Source organism: Mandrillus leucophaeus, unplaced genomic scaffold (assembly GCF_000951045.1).
Source record: "Mandrillus leucophaeus isolate KB7577 unplaced genomic scaffold, Mleu.le_1.0 Scaffold9, whole genome shotgun sequence".
Classification (NCBI taxonomy): Eukaryota; Metazoa; Chordata; class Mammalia; order Primates; family Cercopithecidae; genus Mandrillus; species Mandrillus leucophaeus.
This window is the reverse complement of record NW_012109807.1, coordinates 3,465,388-3,483,744: the sequence shown is the minus strand read 5'-3', so window position 1 is coordinate 3,483,744 and position 18,357 is coordinate 3,465,388. Positions and strand designations below refer to the sequence as shown.

Here is an 18,357-nt window from a genome sequence, read left to right as displayed (position 1 = left end):
TTGAGTGTAAATTGCTTTAGAAATCAGAAAAACTTTTTAAAAAGAAAGAAACTTAAGAGTGATAGAAAAGCAAAAATATTGGTATTAAACATAACAATTAAAAAATCTTAAAATTCTTACATGTAAGACTTAATATTTATATTCTTCTACACCTATTTTATTAACACTTGCTAGAGTATCTGTTACATTTATCAGAATAGCTCTTTTTCTGGAAATGAGTTCATTATTTAATATAACCTTAATCTCTTAAATTCACACATAAAACTAGAGTACCTTAAAAATTTTACATACACACATCCAGATTTGCAGAATGCTGTGCAAATACCAACTAATTTTTGTATACTAAGAACTTAATATGTTTCATATTGAAACTCAGAGTTAACTTGTCAGTTTGCTGAATCATCTTCTAGTAACTTTGTCTCTTGGTAGATATTGAATATTTTTTACAAAAGTGATGCTTTTTATAAGGTTATGTCAGCCTTAATCAGAGTAGTGACATAAAGGAAATAACATTTTTTATTCTTTCTAAGATGAAAGAATAGGCAGAGTTAATGACGAAATGTGTGTGGAGGTATCGGGGGAGGTTTCTAACCATAGAACTGGTCTAATTTGATTATGCATAGTTGGTACTTTCCATTCATACTTGTTTCTTTGGCCTTTACGTTATTGATTATTATCTCTTGGAAATTCCACCAAATATTTGGTGATTTTTCCATAAGGATGGATGTGAATGGTTTGGCAGCTTAGCCATTAAGCTTTATCTTGGATTCAGGCATTGACAACCCTATTTTTAGAATGGAGGATGAGTAGTTGTTGGTGAGAGGGGAATTATTCTGGGCTGAGAAGCTGCTACTAAGCCTTAGAAGGTTTAATCACTCAATAATTCCAGAGGCAGGCCTTCTTACCATTTCCATTTGGTAATGAGAAAACAGGCTCTAAGACTTGCTCAAGTTTTGCACAGCTTGTCAGTATTCAAACTGGAGTGGCAACCCAGGTTGGTGTGTTTCTGAAACCAGACTCTGCCATCAGCCTGTCCTTCCTGCACTCAGGATGGTAAACAAGGGACATGGTGTTATTTATGCAGTATTTAGACTCTGAATGGTCTCCACTGTGGGGCGATTCTTCCTCCACTGGGCACTTAAAGTTGTAATCAGACGTGTGAATGCTAGGTTGTAGCAGGATCAAAGTTCAATGCAGATCTTAGTTCCACTGGGTCACAGTCAATGTAAAGAAGGGGTCTGGAGTTAGGAGACTGTCACTTCATCTCTCCATTTCCCTAAAGTAAACTCATATGGGCAGCCACAGACACACGCAAACACATACACACACCTATGCCTCAGTGACACATGTTAGTGAGTGCTGGCCATGTGCTAGGCTTCGTGCTGGGTTTTAGTGATACAGTGAAGAGCAAAAGAGCAAAACAGACTTAGTGCCTAGAACTATGAAACCTACGTTCTGAAGGAGGAAGATGGATTTTTAAAGGTTCAACCCCTAAATGAAGATCTCATTACAATTCAGGAGCATTCTGATGTGAAAACACACACTGTCATGTGTGTCCGTGTGAAGAGACCACCAAACAGGCTTTGTGTGAGCAATAAAGCTTTTTAATCACCTGGGTGCAGGCGGGCTGAGTCCGAAAAGAGAGTCAGCGAAGGGAGATAAGGGTGGGGCCGTTTTATAGGATTGGGGTAGATAAAGGAAAATTCCAGTCAAAGGGGGGTTGTTCTCTGGCGGGCAGGAGTGGGAGTCACAAGGTGCTCAGTGGGGGAGCTTTTTGAGCCAGGATGAGCCCGGAAAAGGACTTTCACAAAGTAATGTCATCACTTAAGGCAAGGACCGGCCATTTTCACTTCTTTTGTGGTGCAATGTCATCGGTTAAGGCAGGGCAGGGCATTTTCACTTCTTTTGTGATTCTTCAGTTACTTCAGGCCATCTGGGCATATACCTGCAAGTCACACGGGATGCGATGGCTTGGCTTGGGCTCAGAGGCCTGACACACACATACTCTCTTACATAGGCAGAACTGTCATACATAGCTCAGCATGTCACAGATTGTTTATTCACAGAATGGTAATATTTGTAGCAGTACTATTGTTTTCAACTTTGACCTTGGAAGCAGGATTTAGTAGACCAGGCCTTTTTCCAGAAGCAAAACTTCATTGCCTTGAAATTTTATTATTATTATTTTCGAGATGGAGTCTTGCTCTGTCTCTCAGGTTGGAGTGCAGTGGTGCCATCTCGGCTCACTGCAAGCTCCGCCTCCCAGGTTCACGCCATTCTCCTGCCTCAGCCTCCTGAGTAGTTGAGACTACAGGCACCCGCCACCACGCCCGGCTAATTTTTTGTATTTTTCACTGGAGACGGGGTTTCACCATGTTAGCCAGGATGGTCTCGATCTCCTGACCTCGTGATCCGCCTGCCTCGGCCTCCCAAAGTGCTGGGATTACAGGCGTGGGCCCCCATGCCTAGCCTAATTTTATTAATTTTATATGGCTGAAAGTCCTGAGAATTGGTTACTAGATTAAGGAATATAAAAATCTTCTAGGTTGGTTTTTAGAAAATCTGTGTGCCAGAAGATTTTTAAACCTTCATAAGATAGGTATGCTTTTGTTTGAAAGCTTTGACTGGATCTGTTTTATTCTGTTTTCCAGAGAAGCCGTTTGAAGCAGAATCCAAACCATGAATTGTAGAGAATTACCCTTGACTCTTTGGGTGCTTATATTTGTAAGCACTGCAGGTAAGTGATTATACATATTCACAAACGTATTTCATTAGTAATCGAGGAAGAATGTCAAAGTTTTTTTTTTATATGGTGGCTACTGAAGATGCTGAATTTATTCAGAAAAGAAAATATTCTGCAGTCTGAGTTTATGTAGTGAGAGCAGAGTGAACAACTTACATCTTGAAATAAATTACGTTTGTCTGAGGTGGAAATTTATTTCATGTTGTTTGAAACTGAGGAGGTGGCAGCCATCTTTATTATTGGGTTTTAGGAAGTTTGAAACACATTGTCTCCTTCGTGAGAGGGAGGCAAAGATTCATCTCATTATTTAGGTAATAATGAGAAAAGTAAATGACAAATAATTAGACAGGTTTCAAAAATTAGAGTGAGACGAAATATACAAAAAGAGACTGGCTAGACCAGGGAGCTCGAGTAGGCTTCATAGTAGATGTCAAATACCAATTTTAATTTATTAGCAGTGATTGCCTAGAGTTTTTTTTTTTTTTTTAATTGAGAAGGGTTCTGAGACTTCAATTTATTAGCAGTGATTGCCTAGAGTTTTTTTGTTTTGTTTTGTTTTAATTGAGAAGGGTTCTGAGACTCAATCCATGATTGATTAGCAAGGCATTCCTTAGACTTTGGGGAAGAAAGTGGGAGCACAAATATTAATTTGCCTTGATCTATTACCTAGGAGAGGGAAACACATGGGCCCATATTCCCTGCTCTGATAATTACTGCTGAAGAGATAGCAGAATTAAGCTTTTGGTACTTTCAAATAACACAGGTCCAATCTCAGGGTATATTTACTTATGTGGATCCATTTATTATTGCGATCCCTGCAATACAACCCTACCCAGATGGTAAAAGAATGAGGTAGAGATCTTTGTGTTTTTTTTTTTTTAATGTAATGATGTGTCAGAAACAAGTGAGAGGAAAAACAAGGTGCAGGAAAATGTGTCATGAGGCCCATGTCCTGTGGACACACACTAACAGCCTTGCTCCTCATTATAACGAGAGCATGTTTCAGGCACAGAAACGGTCATGCAGCCAGTTGTGCAAAGTTGCCAAGCTCCCAGCTGCCTGCCCTGGAGAGCACTTCTCATGAATGTTTCACTCTAGGGAGACATGACAATGTTCTACATAGAGGATTCACTGAACCTAGTTGAGTTTAAGTGACAAAATCCTACAATTGTCCAAAACCAAGACAGTTTCAAACACAGACTTTATTCCAAATGGCATTGGTTGTTGGCCCTGCTGGGTTCTTATACTGTGTTTATGGAACAATAGGAGTGCCTGTTTTGGCACTTGGAACTCTACACACCTTGAACTCCACTTATTTATCCCATCAAGGACCATTTCCAACAAGTATTATGGTAATCGACAAAGCCTCTAATGGTAAACCATGATTAGATATCCAAAGCTTCTAGCTGCCTGAGGAGGGGGATGGTGTGGACTTTCAACTGTCAACTTCCCACCTCTGGAGAGTGTGTAGTTCACATTAAGTTTCTTCAAATGATAATACTTCCAGAGAGCACATGTCCATCCAAACACAGTCATATGATGTGTTTATAGAAGCTTTTTAAGACAAGCGAAAACCTGGAAACCTGGAAATAACCCAATATCCAACAGACATTTGTTTAATAAACCAAATCCCCAACATGTATCCCTTTATAAAATGGATAAATTGCCAAATGGTAACACAATTAGATACTACATTACAATGAGAAAAGAACACATCACTGTTATAGCATGAATGCATTTGTAACATAATCATGTCAAAATAACCCAGGCGTAAAGGAGCACATATTGTATGGTCTATGCACTTTATTATATTAACTCTAAAACAGGAAAATAAATGAACTGTTAATGACTCACCAGGGTTTTGCATGTAAATTGAAGCTGACACCCATATGTACACATGTATCACACCTTCTATGTTGAAGTATTAGTATAAAATAGAGATTGTATTAAAACCGGAAAACATGAAGTTGGGGCTCCTTAACTCTTGTGTTTTGAGGTAGATTTTACATCCATGTTTTCAAAGAATGTATATTAGTCCATTCTCATGCTGCTGATAAAGGCATACCTGAGACTGGGTAATTTATAAAGGAAAGAGGTTTTATTGATTGATTCACCATTCTGTATGGCTGGGGAGGCCTCAGGAAACTTACAATCGTAGTGGAAGGGAAAGAAAGCATGTCCTTCTTCACATAGTGGCATCAAGGAGAAGGCTGAGCAAAAAGGGGAAAAGCCCCTTATAATAACATCAGATCTTATGAGAACTCACTCCCAGGAGAACAACATGAGGGTAATCACCCCCATGATTAAATTACCTTCCACCAGGTCCCTCCTATGACACATGGGGCTTATGGGAACTGCAACTCAGGATGATCTGGATGGGAATACAGCCAAATCACATCATTCTACCCCTGGCCTCTCCCAAATCTTATGTCCTCACATTTCAAAACAAAATAATGCCCTTCCAACAGTCCCCCAAAGTCTTCACTCATTCCAGCATTAACTCAAAAATCCAAGTCCAAAGTCTCATCTGAGTCAAGGCAAGTCCCTTCCCCCTATAAGTCAGTAAAATCAAGAGCAATTTAGTTACTTCCTAGATACAATGGGAGTACAGGCATTGAGTAAATACACCCCTTCCAAATGGGAGAAATTGCCTAAAACAAAGGGGCTACTAGCCCCATGCAAGTTCTAAATTTAATAGGACAGTCATTAAATCTTAAAGTTCCAAAATAATCTCCTTCAACTCCATGTCTCACATCCAGGTCATTCTGCTGCAAGAGGTAGAATCCCATGGCTTTTGGCAGCTTTGCTCCTGTGACTTTGCAGGATACATCTCCCCTCCTGGCTTCTTTCATGGGCTGGTGTTGAGTTTCTGGGCTTTCTCAAGTGCATGGTGCAAGCTGTCAGTGAATCTATCATCCTGGGACCTGGAGGATGGTGGCCCTCTTCTCTTAACTCTACTAGCTGTAGAGCACCCCAATGGGGACTCTGTATGGGAGCCCCAACACCACATTTCCCTTCCACACTACCATGGCAAAAGTTCTCCATCAAGGTTCCACCCCTGCAGCAAACTTTTGCCTGGACATCCAGCGCTTCCATACGTCCTCTGATATCTAGGTGTAGGTTCTCAAACCTCAATTCTTGACTTCTGTGCACCTGCAGGCTCAACACCATGTGGAAGCTGCCAAGGTTTGGGGTTTGCATCCACTGAAACCACAGCCTGACCTGGTATCTTGGCCTGTTTTAGCAATGGCTGGAAGGCTAGGATGCAGGGCACCAAGTACATAGTCTGCACACAGAAGAGGGCCCTGGGCCCATCCCAGGAAACCATTTTTTCCTATTAGGCCTCTGGGCCTGTGATGGGAGGGGCTGCCGTGAAGATCTCTGACATGCCCTAGAGGCATTTTCCCCATTGTCTTGGCAATTAACATTTGGGTCCTAACTTCTTATGCAAATTTCTGCAACCGGCTTTAATTGCTCCCCAGAACATGGGTTTTTCTCTCCTACTATATCCTCAGGCTGTGAATTTTCCAAACTCTTATGCTCTGTCACGTCGTGAATGCTTTGCTCTTTAGAAATTTCTTCTCCCAGGTCATCATCTCTCAAGTTCAAGGTTCCACATATCTCCAGGACAAGGGCAAAATGCAACTAATCTCTTTGCTAAAACCTAACAAGAGTCACCTTTGCTCCAGCTCCCAAAAAGTTCCTCATCTCCATCTGAGACCACCTCAGCCTGAATTTTATTGTCCATAACATTATCAACATTTTGGTCAAAGCCATTTAACAAGTCTCTAGGAAGTTCCAAACTTTTCCATATTTTCATCTTCTTCTGAACCCTTGAAACTGTTCCAACCTCTGTCTGTATGCAGTTCCAAAGTCACTTCCACATTTTGGGTATCTTTACAGCAGCACCCCACTCCTGGTACCAATTTACTGTATGAGTCCATTCTCACACTGCTAATAAAGGCATACCTGAGACCGGGTGATTTATAAAGGAGAGAGCTTTAATGGACTCAGTTTTGCAGGTCTGGGGAGGCCTCAGAAGACTTACAAAAGGGGGAAAAGTCCCTTGTAAAGCCATCAGATCTCATGAGAACTCCCTCACTATCATGAGCACGGCATGCAGGAGACTGCCCCCATGATTAAATTCAAGATGAGGTTTGGGTGGGGACACAGCCAAACCATATCAGAACACTTCTATCACATCACTTCCTCTTTATGTTGTAGTTAACAATTTTGAGTTAAAACCAGACTGCTGCTTTGAGAAACAAACCCTATAGTCAGGGCATATAGAGAGGGCATTCTGTCCATGTCCTAAGGGAAATGTTTCATTCAATTTAAATATTCTCATCCTCAAAATGTGGTAAAAGTGCATCCAAGAGTCATGGGAGGATAGATTATGAGAAAGACCGATTAATGCTGACCTTGAAGTACGAGAAGTGCAGAAAGAGGGAAAGGAACACCTATCCTGTGTAGATGAGGGTCAGATATATTTCCAAAGCCAGAGAATCTGGGTCAATTGAGAAGGAGGGAATGTGACAGATATGCAAATTTGGATTGATATTATATTAATGAATTATTGATTATCCACATGGTGACCTACAGCAATAATAAATGTACACACACTGTAAGTTACATAGGCACATCTTTAACCATCTCCACACTTGCCAGGGAATGTTAGATAGGCAGGGTGAATGCACAGTGAGTGAGATTTCTGATGGTGCAGAGGAAGAATGCCAAGGTTGCTAAGTTTTTGTTTCTTTTCCACTGAGACTCCTCAGCTGGGTATGTTTTGGGGTAGGTATGGCAGCACTGTGACTTCTGTGGCTTTCCTTTGAAGAAGTTGTAATGTGTAATATTTTCTTCTAAGAGATGACACAATTATCTGTCTTCTAGCTATGGTTGGCTAAGTTCTGATACCTTCCTGTTGGGGAGAAACTGTCAGAAGTTGTGTTTTCATCTATATTCTGAAAGTGCCTCATCCTTTCTAGTGTTGAAAAGATTGTTGCAAAAATAAAGGAACCCACAGGAAAGTGACACTGAGATTTCTCAGGACTTTCTTACTAATCTTGCTTTTTCACCTAATGCATGAGAAGACAAAAAAGTTACCTTTGTCATTTTGGTTTTTGTTTTTATGTCTTTTACTTTACTAATCTTTTGAAGAATCTTGTACTTCACGTCCCCACATTACTGTGGTTGAAGGGGAACCTTTCTATCTGAAATATTGTTCGTGTTCACCTGCACATGAGATTGAAACAATCACCAAAAGCTGGTACAAAAGCAGTGGATCACAGGAACGTGTGGAGCTGAATCCAAGGAGTTCATCGAGAATTGCTTTGCATGGTTGTGTTTTGGAGTTTTGGCCAGTTGAGTTGAATGACACAGGATCTTACTCTTTCCAAATGGAGTGAGTAACCCTTTCTTTTTAAAATGTATTTTATAGCCCTCTTGTCCTTTGTTCAGCAACTCAAATATGCACTAATCTTAAAGGTCAGATAATCAGCACATCTTTTTCTTTTCTACTCTTCCTACAACATGAAATACGTTGTTCATTACAGAACAAAATACATTTATTTCTCTCTGCTTATTTTCTTAGTGACCTTAAAGAAAGGAGATTACCTTAATAGGGTTTCCTTTTAGGGGATTCTTACCAATGGTAAGTAATGATTGCATGAAAGTCAGTTTTAAAATTCAGCTGCTCCTGTTGTCTACATGCCCCCAATCAAATGAAATCAGCGGTTCGGACTTCACGATAATATTAATGTGTTGTGAAGGGGGCAGTGTCAGCTTCCTGGGTGGCATCCTTGGTGGGGAGCAGGGGTGGGGTTGATGCAGACACACACTAGTCCAGTCTGCAGGGGCTCATGGGGAACCTGGTGGCAGTGCTAGTGGAGGATGTGTGTTTCCAGCAGCCAATTGCAACCCACAGCTGGGGGCAGTGAGAAAGGGCAACACAGAAGGGCTTTGCATTTTACTCATGCGGTGGCCCTGGATTGTGCCAGGATACTCATAATTATGTTGGATAACTTCCATTAAATGAGCATAGCCAACTGGAAGCATCACCCACACTTACTGAACATGTTTCTTTTTAGATGTACTTACTTACCTACCTACATGTGTAGGTATTTTTATAGAGACTTGAGACTGACCTGTAGGAAATAGCTCACAGCCAGCTGAAGGTGATGGTGTGCAGATTTCATATGTAGCAGATTTCTTTTGGAGGCACTTCTAGAGTGAGTCCTGATCATTATCAACCGTGCCGTTGAGAGCAGAGTGAGCTATCACTGTGAAACTTTGGTAGTGCTCCTGTGGTTTTGCACCAAATTAGGTCACTTTTGTTTGTTTTTATACATAGGAACTCCCAGGCATGAGAAAAAAATTAAGTAACTCTTTTGATAAAAACCAATACATCTTTAGGTGACCTTTAAAGAGGGATAATTACAGAAATGGGTCACAACTGAGATTTTTCATAACAAGCTAAGGAAGAATGAATACTCACAAATGGGGTAAAGGAAACAGATTAACAAACACTGCCCCCCACAAACTTCTGACTCCTGATTGAATGAAGGCACGATTTAAAGGAATCAAGTATTCTGGACAGGGCTGAGAGAACATGTTGAGAGGAACAGCCAGGCATCCATGATCATCAGTTGGAGATAACAGAAGCAAATGGCATTGGCCATCTTTCTGATATGGGGAGTAGAGAATACAGCCTGGCTTAGGAAGCAACAATGGAAGCAAAAGATCGAGGCAGGACATCAGAGACGTGTGGAGAGACAGGGTAGCAGACAGGAGATGCTAAGAAAAACGAGGTGTCCCAGAGTGGATATTGGAGACTGATCACTATGAGAGTAAAGTGATGAGGAGAGAAGCAGCTTTGACAATGGCCTTGAAAATAAATGGGATTCTACATGAAAGCAAGTTGTTTTAGACACCCAGGAGCATGAAAGATATAGACATCTTCAAATATAGCATAATTAGTAAGCAGTATTTACTGCAGATTGTGTGTGCGTGCACACACATATGTGTTGTAACTTAGGTGTGTAACCCTTTGTAGTTTGATGTGGGATCTATCAGTGAACAGACTTTACACCTGAAATTTTACCATTAGAACAGTAATTCTTTAGTTTTTAGGAGTCCATTGCTAATAATCAAATGCCACTGAGGACTGATCATTTAATCCTGCACTGAAAATCACTGTATCCCACCAAATTTTAAGAAAGAAATCAACTAAGAAGGAAGGGGATACAAAAGGGAGCGTTTTTCAGTGATAGAGATGAAGAAATGAAGGTAGAGAGAAATGTACACATGGAAATCTAATAAACCAATCCTAGACTGACAGACAGTGAGTTCAGCTTGGTGAGCAGCCTCAGAAGTGGGGACTGGTGCTTATCCCCTGGTGTGTGTGGACAAAAATGAGTGGTTTTCATAACCAGGATGGGCTGGGCCTGTAGCAGGAAAGTGTGGTCACAGCTTTGGGTCAGTGGGCCTCCGTGTTAACACCAGCCTTGGAGCTCCTGGATGGCAGGTGCAGTGTGTTGGTGATTGTGTTCGCAGCGCAGCGTCCTGCACATGGAGTGTCATCAGTCCTCTCACATTTGTTGAGTGTTAGGAATGGAGGATTACAGAGGTAGAGAACAATGTATTCTGAACAAATGGGGATATTCCTTTTAAGCAACAAGTCAGAGAGATCTAGAAATCTCTATCTCTCCAGTTCACTGAGGCCGAAGCTGGGGAGACGTTACAAAAACACACTTGAGAAAAGGTGCTGCCAATGGGATTCTGAATCCATTTCAAGGGCCAGGTAGCTCTATCATGTCCCATGGCCACGGACGCACTGCCTGTAACCATGACAACAGCCTACCACATTCTCTAGTCATGGCCAATCTTTTATAAATTCATGCCCAAAGTGAAGGGGCCAGATTCATTGGATTGTGAAAGCGTAGAATTGTGCAAAGCACTTCTGGCCTTTGGGGTCAAATAGATATGCATTTGCATCCTGGCCCCATCTTGTAGCAAGTGTGTGACCTGAGTGAGTTGTTTAACCTGTCTGAGATTTAGCATTCTCATCTGAGCCTAAGGAAAACAGTCATCTCCCTTGCACATACATAGTCTGATACCTGGAACTCAGTAAGTGCTAGTCTTTTCTTCCTTCTATCCTATTGTAGACCTAAAGGGGAACTGGAAGAGCCTAAGGTGGGCACAAATGTGTCAGGCATAGAAGATAACTTAACAACACGTGTCTGCTATATTTAGCAAATGAATCTATACATCACAGGTGCAGTGGAAGAAACATCAAATTTGAAACATTTTCTCTTTAAAAACTTCATTTAAAAAATACTGTATTTTTTTCCAATTCTAGATCACCAATTTTTTTTTTTTTTTTTTTTTTTGAGATGGAATTTCACTCTTGTTACTCCGGCTGGAGTGCAATGGCGTGATCTCCACTCACTGCATCCTCCACCTCCTGCCTCAGCCTCCCAAGTAGCTGGGATTACAGGCACCCGCCACCACACCCAGCTAATTTTTGTATTTTTAGTAGAGACAGGCTACACGTTGGCCAGGCTGGTCTCAAACTCCTGACTCAGGTGATCCACCTGCCTTGGCCTCCCAAAGTGCTGGGATTACAGGTGTGAGCCACTGCACCTGGTCTAGTGATACTCCTGATCATTAATTTCTGATGAGGAGTAACAACTACTGTAAAATCTATTCATACTCACCTTTGGTCAGTGAGGCATTTAAAGAGCTAATTCAATTACACTGAGGGCAACAACTCCAGACTTTGCTTTATTCAACAGTAAGAGAATGGGACGGGAACAAATTGCCTTGAGAAACATAAAACCTAATGCATATACACACACATTTAGAAAACAACATCAGGAATTTATAGACCTTTTGAAACCAAAGCCACCCTCCCATCCTGGGCCAAGACTCTCTGAACTTATCCATCAGCGAAGATCACTGACGTTGTAAAGATCTGCTTTTCTGACATCCATAATATACTGTCTGCAGTAGGATATGTGCATGTGTGTGTGCATGTGTGTGTCTCTGTGTGTGTAGACTGCTCAGATTTTTCATTTTTTACCCCCTGCTCCCATGACAGTTGATGAAGTTCTTGCTCCTTTGAATCAAGAGGAGGCAGAGCAGGATTTGCACATCAATGAATCAATCTCTTTAATAAAAATAAAGGAAAAATATTATAACATTGGTTACTAAAGGGAAGATGGGTGATATTTGCAAAGTTTCGGTAGCATTATAAAATACCTTTACACTTTTGTTCCATAGAAATTATACTCAGAAATGGAAATTAAATGTCATCAGAAGAAATAAACACAGCTGTTTCACTGAAAGACAAGTAACTAGTAAAACTGTGGAAGTTAAAAAATTTTTGCAGATAACCTGTGAAAACAGTCACTATCAAACACTGGTCAACAGCACATCATTGTATAAGGTAATGCTTTTATGTTATTTTAACTTTAAGACTTAATGGAAAAGATAAAATTCCCAAAAGAGGGATTGAGGGCTACCATTTGGTCTCATAGCAAGCTGCCTGATCCCACATGACTCACTTGCCCTGTTTGAGCCGAGTATCCTCACTGGCTTGTTGTCAACCGCTGATACATAGTATTAAAATATGTTCCACAGTAGTTTCCCTGGATTTGGTGTTCAATAAATGATCACAGCTGCCTCTCTCCCACTCTTCCTTCATTTTCCTTCTCTTTCAATAAGTTACTTTTTAGGAATGCTAGTTCAAGGATTTCCCTTTTCTCCCGTCACATGTACTTAACATGTAAAACTCAATTGTATATGTTTTTCTGAATACATTAGTTCTTTTTATAATATTGAAAATGGTAGCGCTTTTATAATATTTTAACTTTGAAACTGAAAAACGAAGAAAGCAAAAAGCACTCATAAATCCATCAATTAGAGACTTCGTGCCTTTTTTTTTTTTCTGTGAAGCATTCGCTTTTTAAAAGTGGTATATTTTATTTTACTGTGTTTTTTCCTCTAAGAATTATGTTGTGACTATCCCTTCACATCTTTAAATGATCTTCTAAACATAGGCTTTCCGTTTTTATGTGCCTGATTTCATCTAACTAATCCCATTGTTATTGGACATTTGTGAATTGCCTATTTTTCACTATTATTTAAAGGTTGAAATGAATACCACTTCCACAGATCCTTGGGTGTTTATATAATTTGTCCTTCAACCAAATCCCTAAATGTAGAATTACCGAATCCAAGGCTGTGAGCATGTTTATGTCTTTTTCTTCACACTATCAAACTCGTCTCCAGGGAGCTCTGCCAATTTTACCCCACACTTGAAAAAAGAATCCCAATTTTCTGTCACCTCCACAACACTGGGAAATAATGCTCCTAGAATGGTTCAAATTGGATGTGAAAAATTTCTAAAACTCCTAGTGGTTTTTTCACTTTTCTTAGTAATAAATTAATCTTTTGTGTCTATTTATTGCATCTTACTGCAATCAGGCAATTTTGTGGGTTGCCTGTTTATTTTCTCTGTCTTCTTCAGTTGGCATACCTTTTACTTGTTGAATTTTAAAAGCTCTTATACACCATGGAATACTATGCTGCCATAAAAAAGGATGAGTTCATGTCCTTTGTAGGGGCATGGATGAAGCTGGAAACCATCATTCTCAGAAAACTAGCACAGGAATAGAAAACCAAACACTGCATGTTCTCACTCGTAAGTGGGAGGCGAACATCACACACCAGGTCCTGTTGCAGGGTGGCAGGTAGGGGATGGATAGCATTAGGAGAAATACCTAAGGTAGATGACAGATTGATGGGTTCAGCAAACCACCATGGCACGTGTATACCTACGTAACAAACCTGCACATTCTGCACACGTAACCCAGAACTTAAAGTATAATATAAAAAAAAAAAAACTCTTTTAGACCACGCTATAGGAATTAAGTATACACATACATAGTGTGTGTGAGTATAGAGTATGTGTATGCATAAAAAACGTACACACTCCCATCCACACACAAACACAAATTGTGTAGTTCAGGGGTCCCCAATCCCCGGGCCACTCCCCCTCACTCACATTACCACCTCCTGTGAGATCAGCAGCGGCATCAGACTCTCACAGGAGCAAGAACCCTATTGTGAACGGTGCATGCGAGGAATCTAGGTTGCACGCTCCTTATGAGAATCTAATGCCTGATGATCTGTCACTGTCTCCCATCACCCCCAGATAGGACCACCTAGTTGCAGGAAAACAAGCTCAGGGCTCCACTGATTCTACATTATGGTGAGTTGTATAATTATTTCATTATATATTACAGTGTAATAATAATAGAAATAAAGTGCACAATAAATATAATGCACTTGAATCATCCCCAAACGAACTATTCCCCACTCAACCCCTACCCACCGTGGTCCATGGAAAAATTGTCATTCATGAAATCAGTCTCTGTGTCAAAACGGTTGGGGACAGCTGATGCAGTTTATATGGAATAACAAATCTGAATAATGTGACTCTGTCATGGAAACTTTAAAGACCTATAAGAGAGAGTGGTCTGAACAGAACTTGGGAAAGCTAAAGCGAGTGACGATGACATCCTTGAAACTTTTGTTTGTGCCTTATGCTTGAACACTGTTTACTTGTGATTTCCAAAGACAGCTCTTATCTGAAATGTTTTCTAAACATTTGAGTCAGTCCTGAGTTGACTTCACTCTATTTCCCATCAATGTACAAATGTGTTACAGTACATGTAAAGTAGTGAGGCATGGTGTGCTGAGTTTTAAGATATTCTGACCGGGCGCGGTGGCTCACGCCTGTAATCCTAGCGCTTTGGGAGGCTGAGGCAGGTAGATCACAAGGTCAGGAGATCGAGACCATCCTGGCTAATAAGGTGAAACCCTGTCTCTACTAAAAATAGAAAAAAATAGCTGGGCGTGGTGGTAGGTGCCTGTAGTCCCAGCTACTCAGGAGGCTGAGGAAGGAGAATCATTTTAACCCAGAAGGCGGAGGTTGCAGTGAACCGAGATCAAGCCACTGCACTCCAGCCTTGGGGACAGAGTGAGACTCCGTCTCAAAAAAAAAAAAAAAAAAAGGAAATTCCAAAATGCAGATATTTAAATTAAGAGCATTGATGCACCAAGGATGTTTAGCTAAACAATTGACCGCAGGGCTAAGTATTCTAAGCCTGTTGACTGATCATGACTTCACCCGAGAGCAAGGAGTCTAAATCAGTAGACAATTGAGTAGACAATTTAGTAGACAATTGATTGAAAAGGAAAAATGAAGAGTCTCTGATCTTTTCTATAGCTTGAAAAAATTAGTTTGACTTTATAAAATTTTGACTTATACATAAATAATTTACTGATGTGAGGTACACATGTGGGTGCTTCACGGGCACATTCTGTGCAAAATGGGTCTAACCCCAGTGGCTGCCAGCTCTGAGGGAGAAGTCTGCGGGCAGTAGGTTCTTTTTGCTTGGTGTTTGCAGAAACAGTGTCCAATCATGAAGGATGGCCATTCAGCCCCCAGCCTTCCCATGTGGTCCCTGCACGGCTCTGGGACCTACTTCTGGGTGTCAGATGTGCTGGATTGAAGAAAGTGGCTTTATTACAGTTAGTATTAATTCCTGTGACATGTATGGAAATGTGTGTGTGAGAGAGAGATGTTTGAGTATACCTATGGATTTGAATATTGTTGATGCATTTCTAATCAGCTCTCTGGCTTCTGGTGGAGAGTGTCAAAGGTGTGGGTGGTCTGCTAGCTACTCGGTTCTCTGAGTAATTCTCCACCCACCCCACTACCCATCGCTGGGATGCATAGTCCAGAATACACAAAATTGGACTGAACATGTATGAAAGAGTTGTGACTCAAACAAGGATTTGTGTTGTAGTGTTCTCTCTCTCTCTGTCTCTCTCTCCCTGTTTCTCTCTCTCTGCAGGTGTGTGAAAGAGAGATGAAAGACTATTGATGAAAGCAGCTACAGTGCTCATACTGCCCCATGTGCTGCTTCCCAGCATGTATTAATAATGATAATCATACCAACAGCAATGGGACTGCATTTAATTGTTTCAGTAAAAGCAGTACCAAGTCATTGGGACATGTATCGAGGAATTGCTACTTTCCATTCTGTTTTCCTTTTGCTCTAAAGTTATTTAACTCAAAAATTTGGATCATTGTAATTCAATTCGGTTTTTACTTAAAGTATTTTAACTTGCTTTCTTAAAAACAGAACTGTAAAAAGCTACTGGAGAACAATAAAAACCCAACGATAAAGAAGAACGCCGAGTTGGAAGACCAGGGGTATTACTCCTGCGTGCATTTCCTTCATCATAATGGAAAACTATTTAACATCACCAAAACCTTCAATATAACAGTTGTGGAAGGTAAGGGAAATCTTAGAATTGGGAAGAAACAGATGTATTTTAGTAAAATGGAATTTTTCCATTCTTCAAAACTGTGTAGGAATTGAGAGTCCACTTAGTTGGGGTTGTGACCACACCACTAGTTCAAATATAAGGGTCAAAATCTTCCTTTTGATGCTCCTCTACTTGGCTAAATAAACCTTTCTTTTTGGCAGGAAATGAAAATCTATATGAATAAACCTCACATGAGTCAGCTGTCTCTTATATATGGAATTTGAGTGAATTGTGGAATCTTTTGTTGTTGAATTTACATTTTCACTCCACAAGTATTTATTGACGATATCTATACTCAATAAACTGTACTTAGCACAGGGAGGCTGGGAGGCAAGGAAATATGAGATGAAGTGAGCACTGTGCTATTCTCAAGGGATTTGATTATAATCAGGAGAAGTAATAACCTAATGCCACCGTATGAAACAGCATTATCTGTGAGGCTGCAAGAGTGCAGGGGGAAGTTGGAGGAAGGACAGATGCAGGAGGCTCCCTTTGACCTGCATCTTGGAGGGGGAGCCTCATGAAGCAGTGACCTGCTGGGGAAAGGGATCTTGACTGGGAAAGTTAAGGAACATTGATGTGTTGGTGGGAGGGGAGGGATGCTGGACCCAGGCTGTGTGTGATGGAAGAACAGTATCATGGGACATTAAAGGTATTTAATTAAACCTCACCCAGTGAAGATATTTGTCATAAGGCACAGCTGTTAATTGATCATCCAGTCCCTTCTTGGGAACTACCAAGGAAATGACCAAATCACACAGCAGTATAGTCCAGATTTTAATATCTGATTGTTGAAGTCTCTTTTTTCCATTGAGTCCAAATATCCCTTCTTGTAGCTTCCAACCACTGATTTTGATTTGCCTTCAGGAATTTCACAGATTAAATCTGGCGCCTTCTTAAAATGACAGCTCCTTTCCTGATTTGAAGACAGGTGACTTATCCAGTCTAGACTTTTTTCCCCCCATCATCCTGAGAAACTGGAAACTGTAACACTTGTGTGGGTGGCTAGTTCAACAAAATCTGTGGGCTCACATTTGCTGCAGCCTTTGCTTTAGCAGCGTCTTTCCTCTTCACTACAAGCATATAGCTATACACACCCATGTATTGCCACAGTAACAAATTACCCCAAGTTTAACGTCTTCAGTAAAATCAAGGTTTTGGCAGAATGAATCACTTTACTTCCAGAGGCTGTAGGGGAAAACGTGTTTCTTTTTTTTCTTTTTCTTTTTTTTTTTTTTTGAGATGCAGTCTAGCTCTGTCGCCCAGGCTGGAGTGCAGTGGTGCAATTTCTGCTCACTGCAAGCTCCGCCTCCTGGGTTCACGCCATTCTCCTGCCTCAGCCTCCTGAGTAGCTGGGACTACAGGCACCTGCCACCATGCCCAGCTAATTTTTGTGTTTTTTTAGTAGAGGCGAGGTTTCACTGTGTTAGCCAGGATGATCTCAATCTCCTGACCTCATGATCTGCCTGCCTCAGCCTCCCAAAGTGCTGAGATTATAGGGGTGAGCCACCACGCCCAGCTGGAAAATGCATTTCTTTGCCTTTGCTTTCTCCAACTTCTAGAAGCCACCTGCATTTCTTGGCTTGTGCCACTTCATTTCAGAGCCAAACACATTCGCTTCCCTCACCCCATCTCCTTTTTGACTCTGACCTTTCTGTCTCCCTCTGACGAGGACCTTGAGACGACATTGTGCCCACCTAGATAATCCAGGGTGATCCCCCATCTCAAGATCCTTAATTTAATCACGTCTAGAGGTTCCTTTTGCCATGTAACATATCATATTCACAGGAACTCGGGAGTAGGATGTGGGAAACTTTGGGGTCTATTATTCTGCCTGCCACAGTCCAGAACCGGGGAAACCCATAACTGAATTTTTAAACTCAAAAACTTAAATTCTATGTATAATCATCTACCCTAAACTCTCCAAATTTTCTTTCCTGTATGTATTTTTAATATCGTATAAATCTCTGTCCCTTTGATACTTTCAGAACCTGCACCCTCTCTCCCACCATCTTTGCTTTCCGCCCATCAGCAGCTCTTTCCTTCCTTCTTTGATGAAGCTGTAGGAATATCCATTATTAAAAGGGTACTTGCTATGGGCCAGGGATTGTGCCAAGTACTGGAGTTGAATCATGTCATATAATCCTCACAACAGCTCTGTGAGGCTGTGGCCTTGGGTGAGTTCATTTCTTAGTTCCTCTCTGCCTCAG

The 18,357-nt window shown here is 41.0% G+C and overlaps 1 protein-coding gene across 2 annotated transcripts in view; it reads left to right on the top strand.

The window, feature by feature from the left end:
* Window positions 1-18,357, top strand: part of IL18R1 (interleukin 18 receptor 1) — a 49,987-nt gene that overhangs the window by 13,418 nt on the left and 18,212 nt on the right. The window contains exons 3-6 of one of the 2 annotated variants that reach the window (XM_011969577.1): window positions 2,652-2,737; window positions 7,904-8,147; window positions 12,026-12,191; window positions 15,961-16,114. In XM_011969577.1, the coding sequence (XP_011824967.1) occupies window positions 2,680-2,737; window positions 7,904-8,147; window positions 12,026-12,191; window positions 15,961-16,114 (622 nt within the window). In that variant the 5' untranslated portion in view covers window positions 2,652-2,679. Of the gene's footprint in view, window positions 1-2,651; window positions 2,738-7,903; window positions 8,148-12,025; window positions 12,192-13,961; window positions 14,019-15,960; window positions 16,115-18,357 lie in introns of those variants that run through there. The other variant, XM_011969578.1, reaches the window with a different exon arrangement.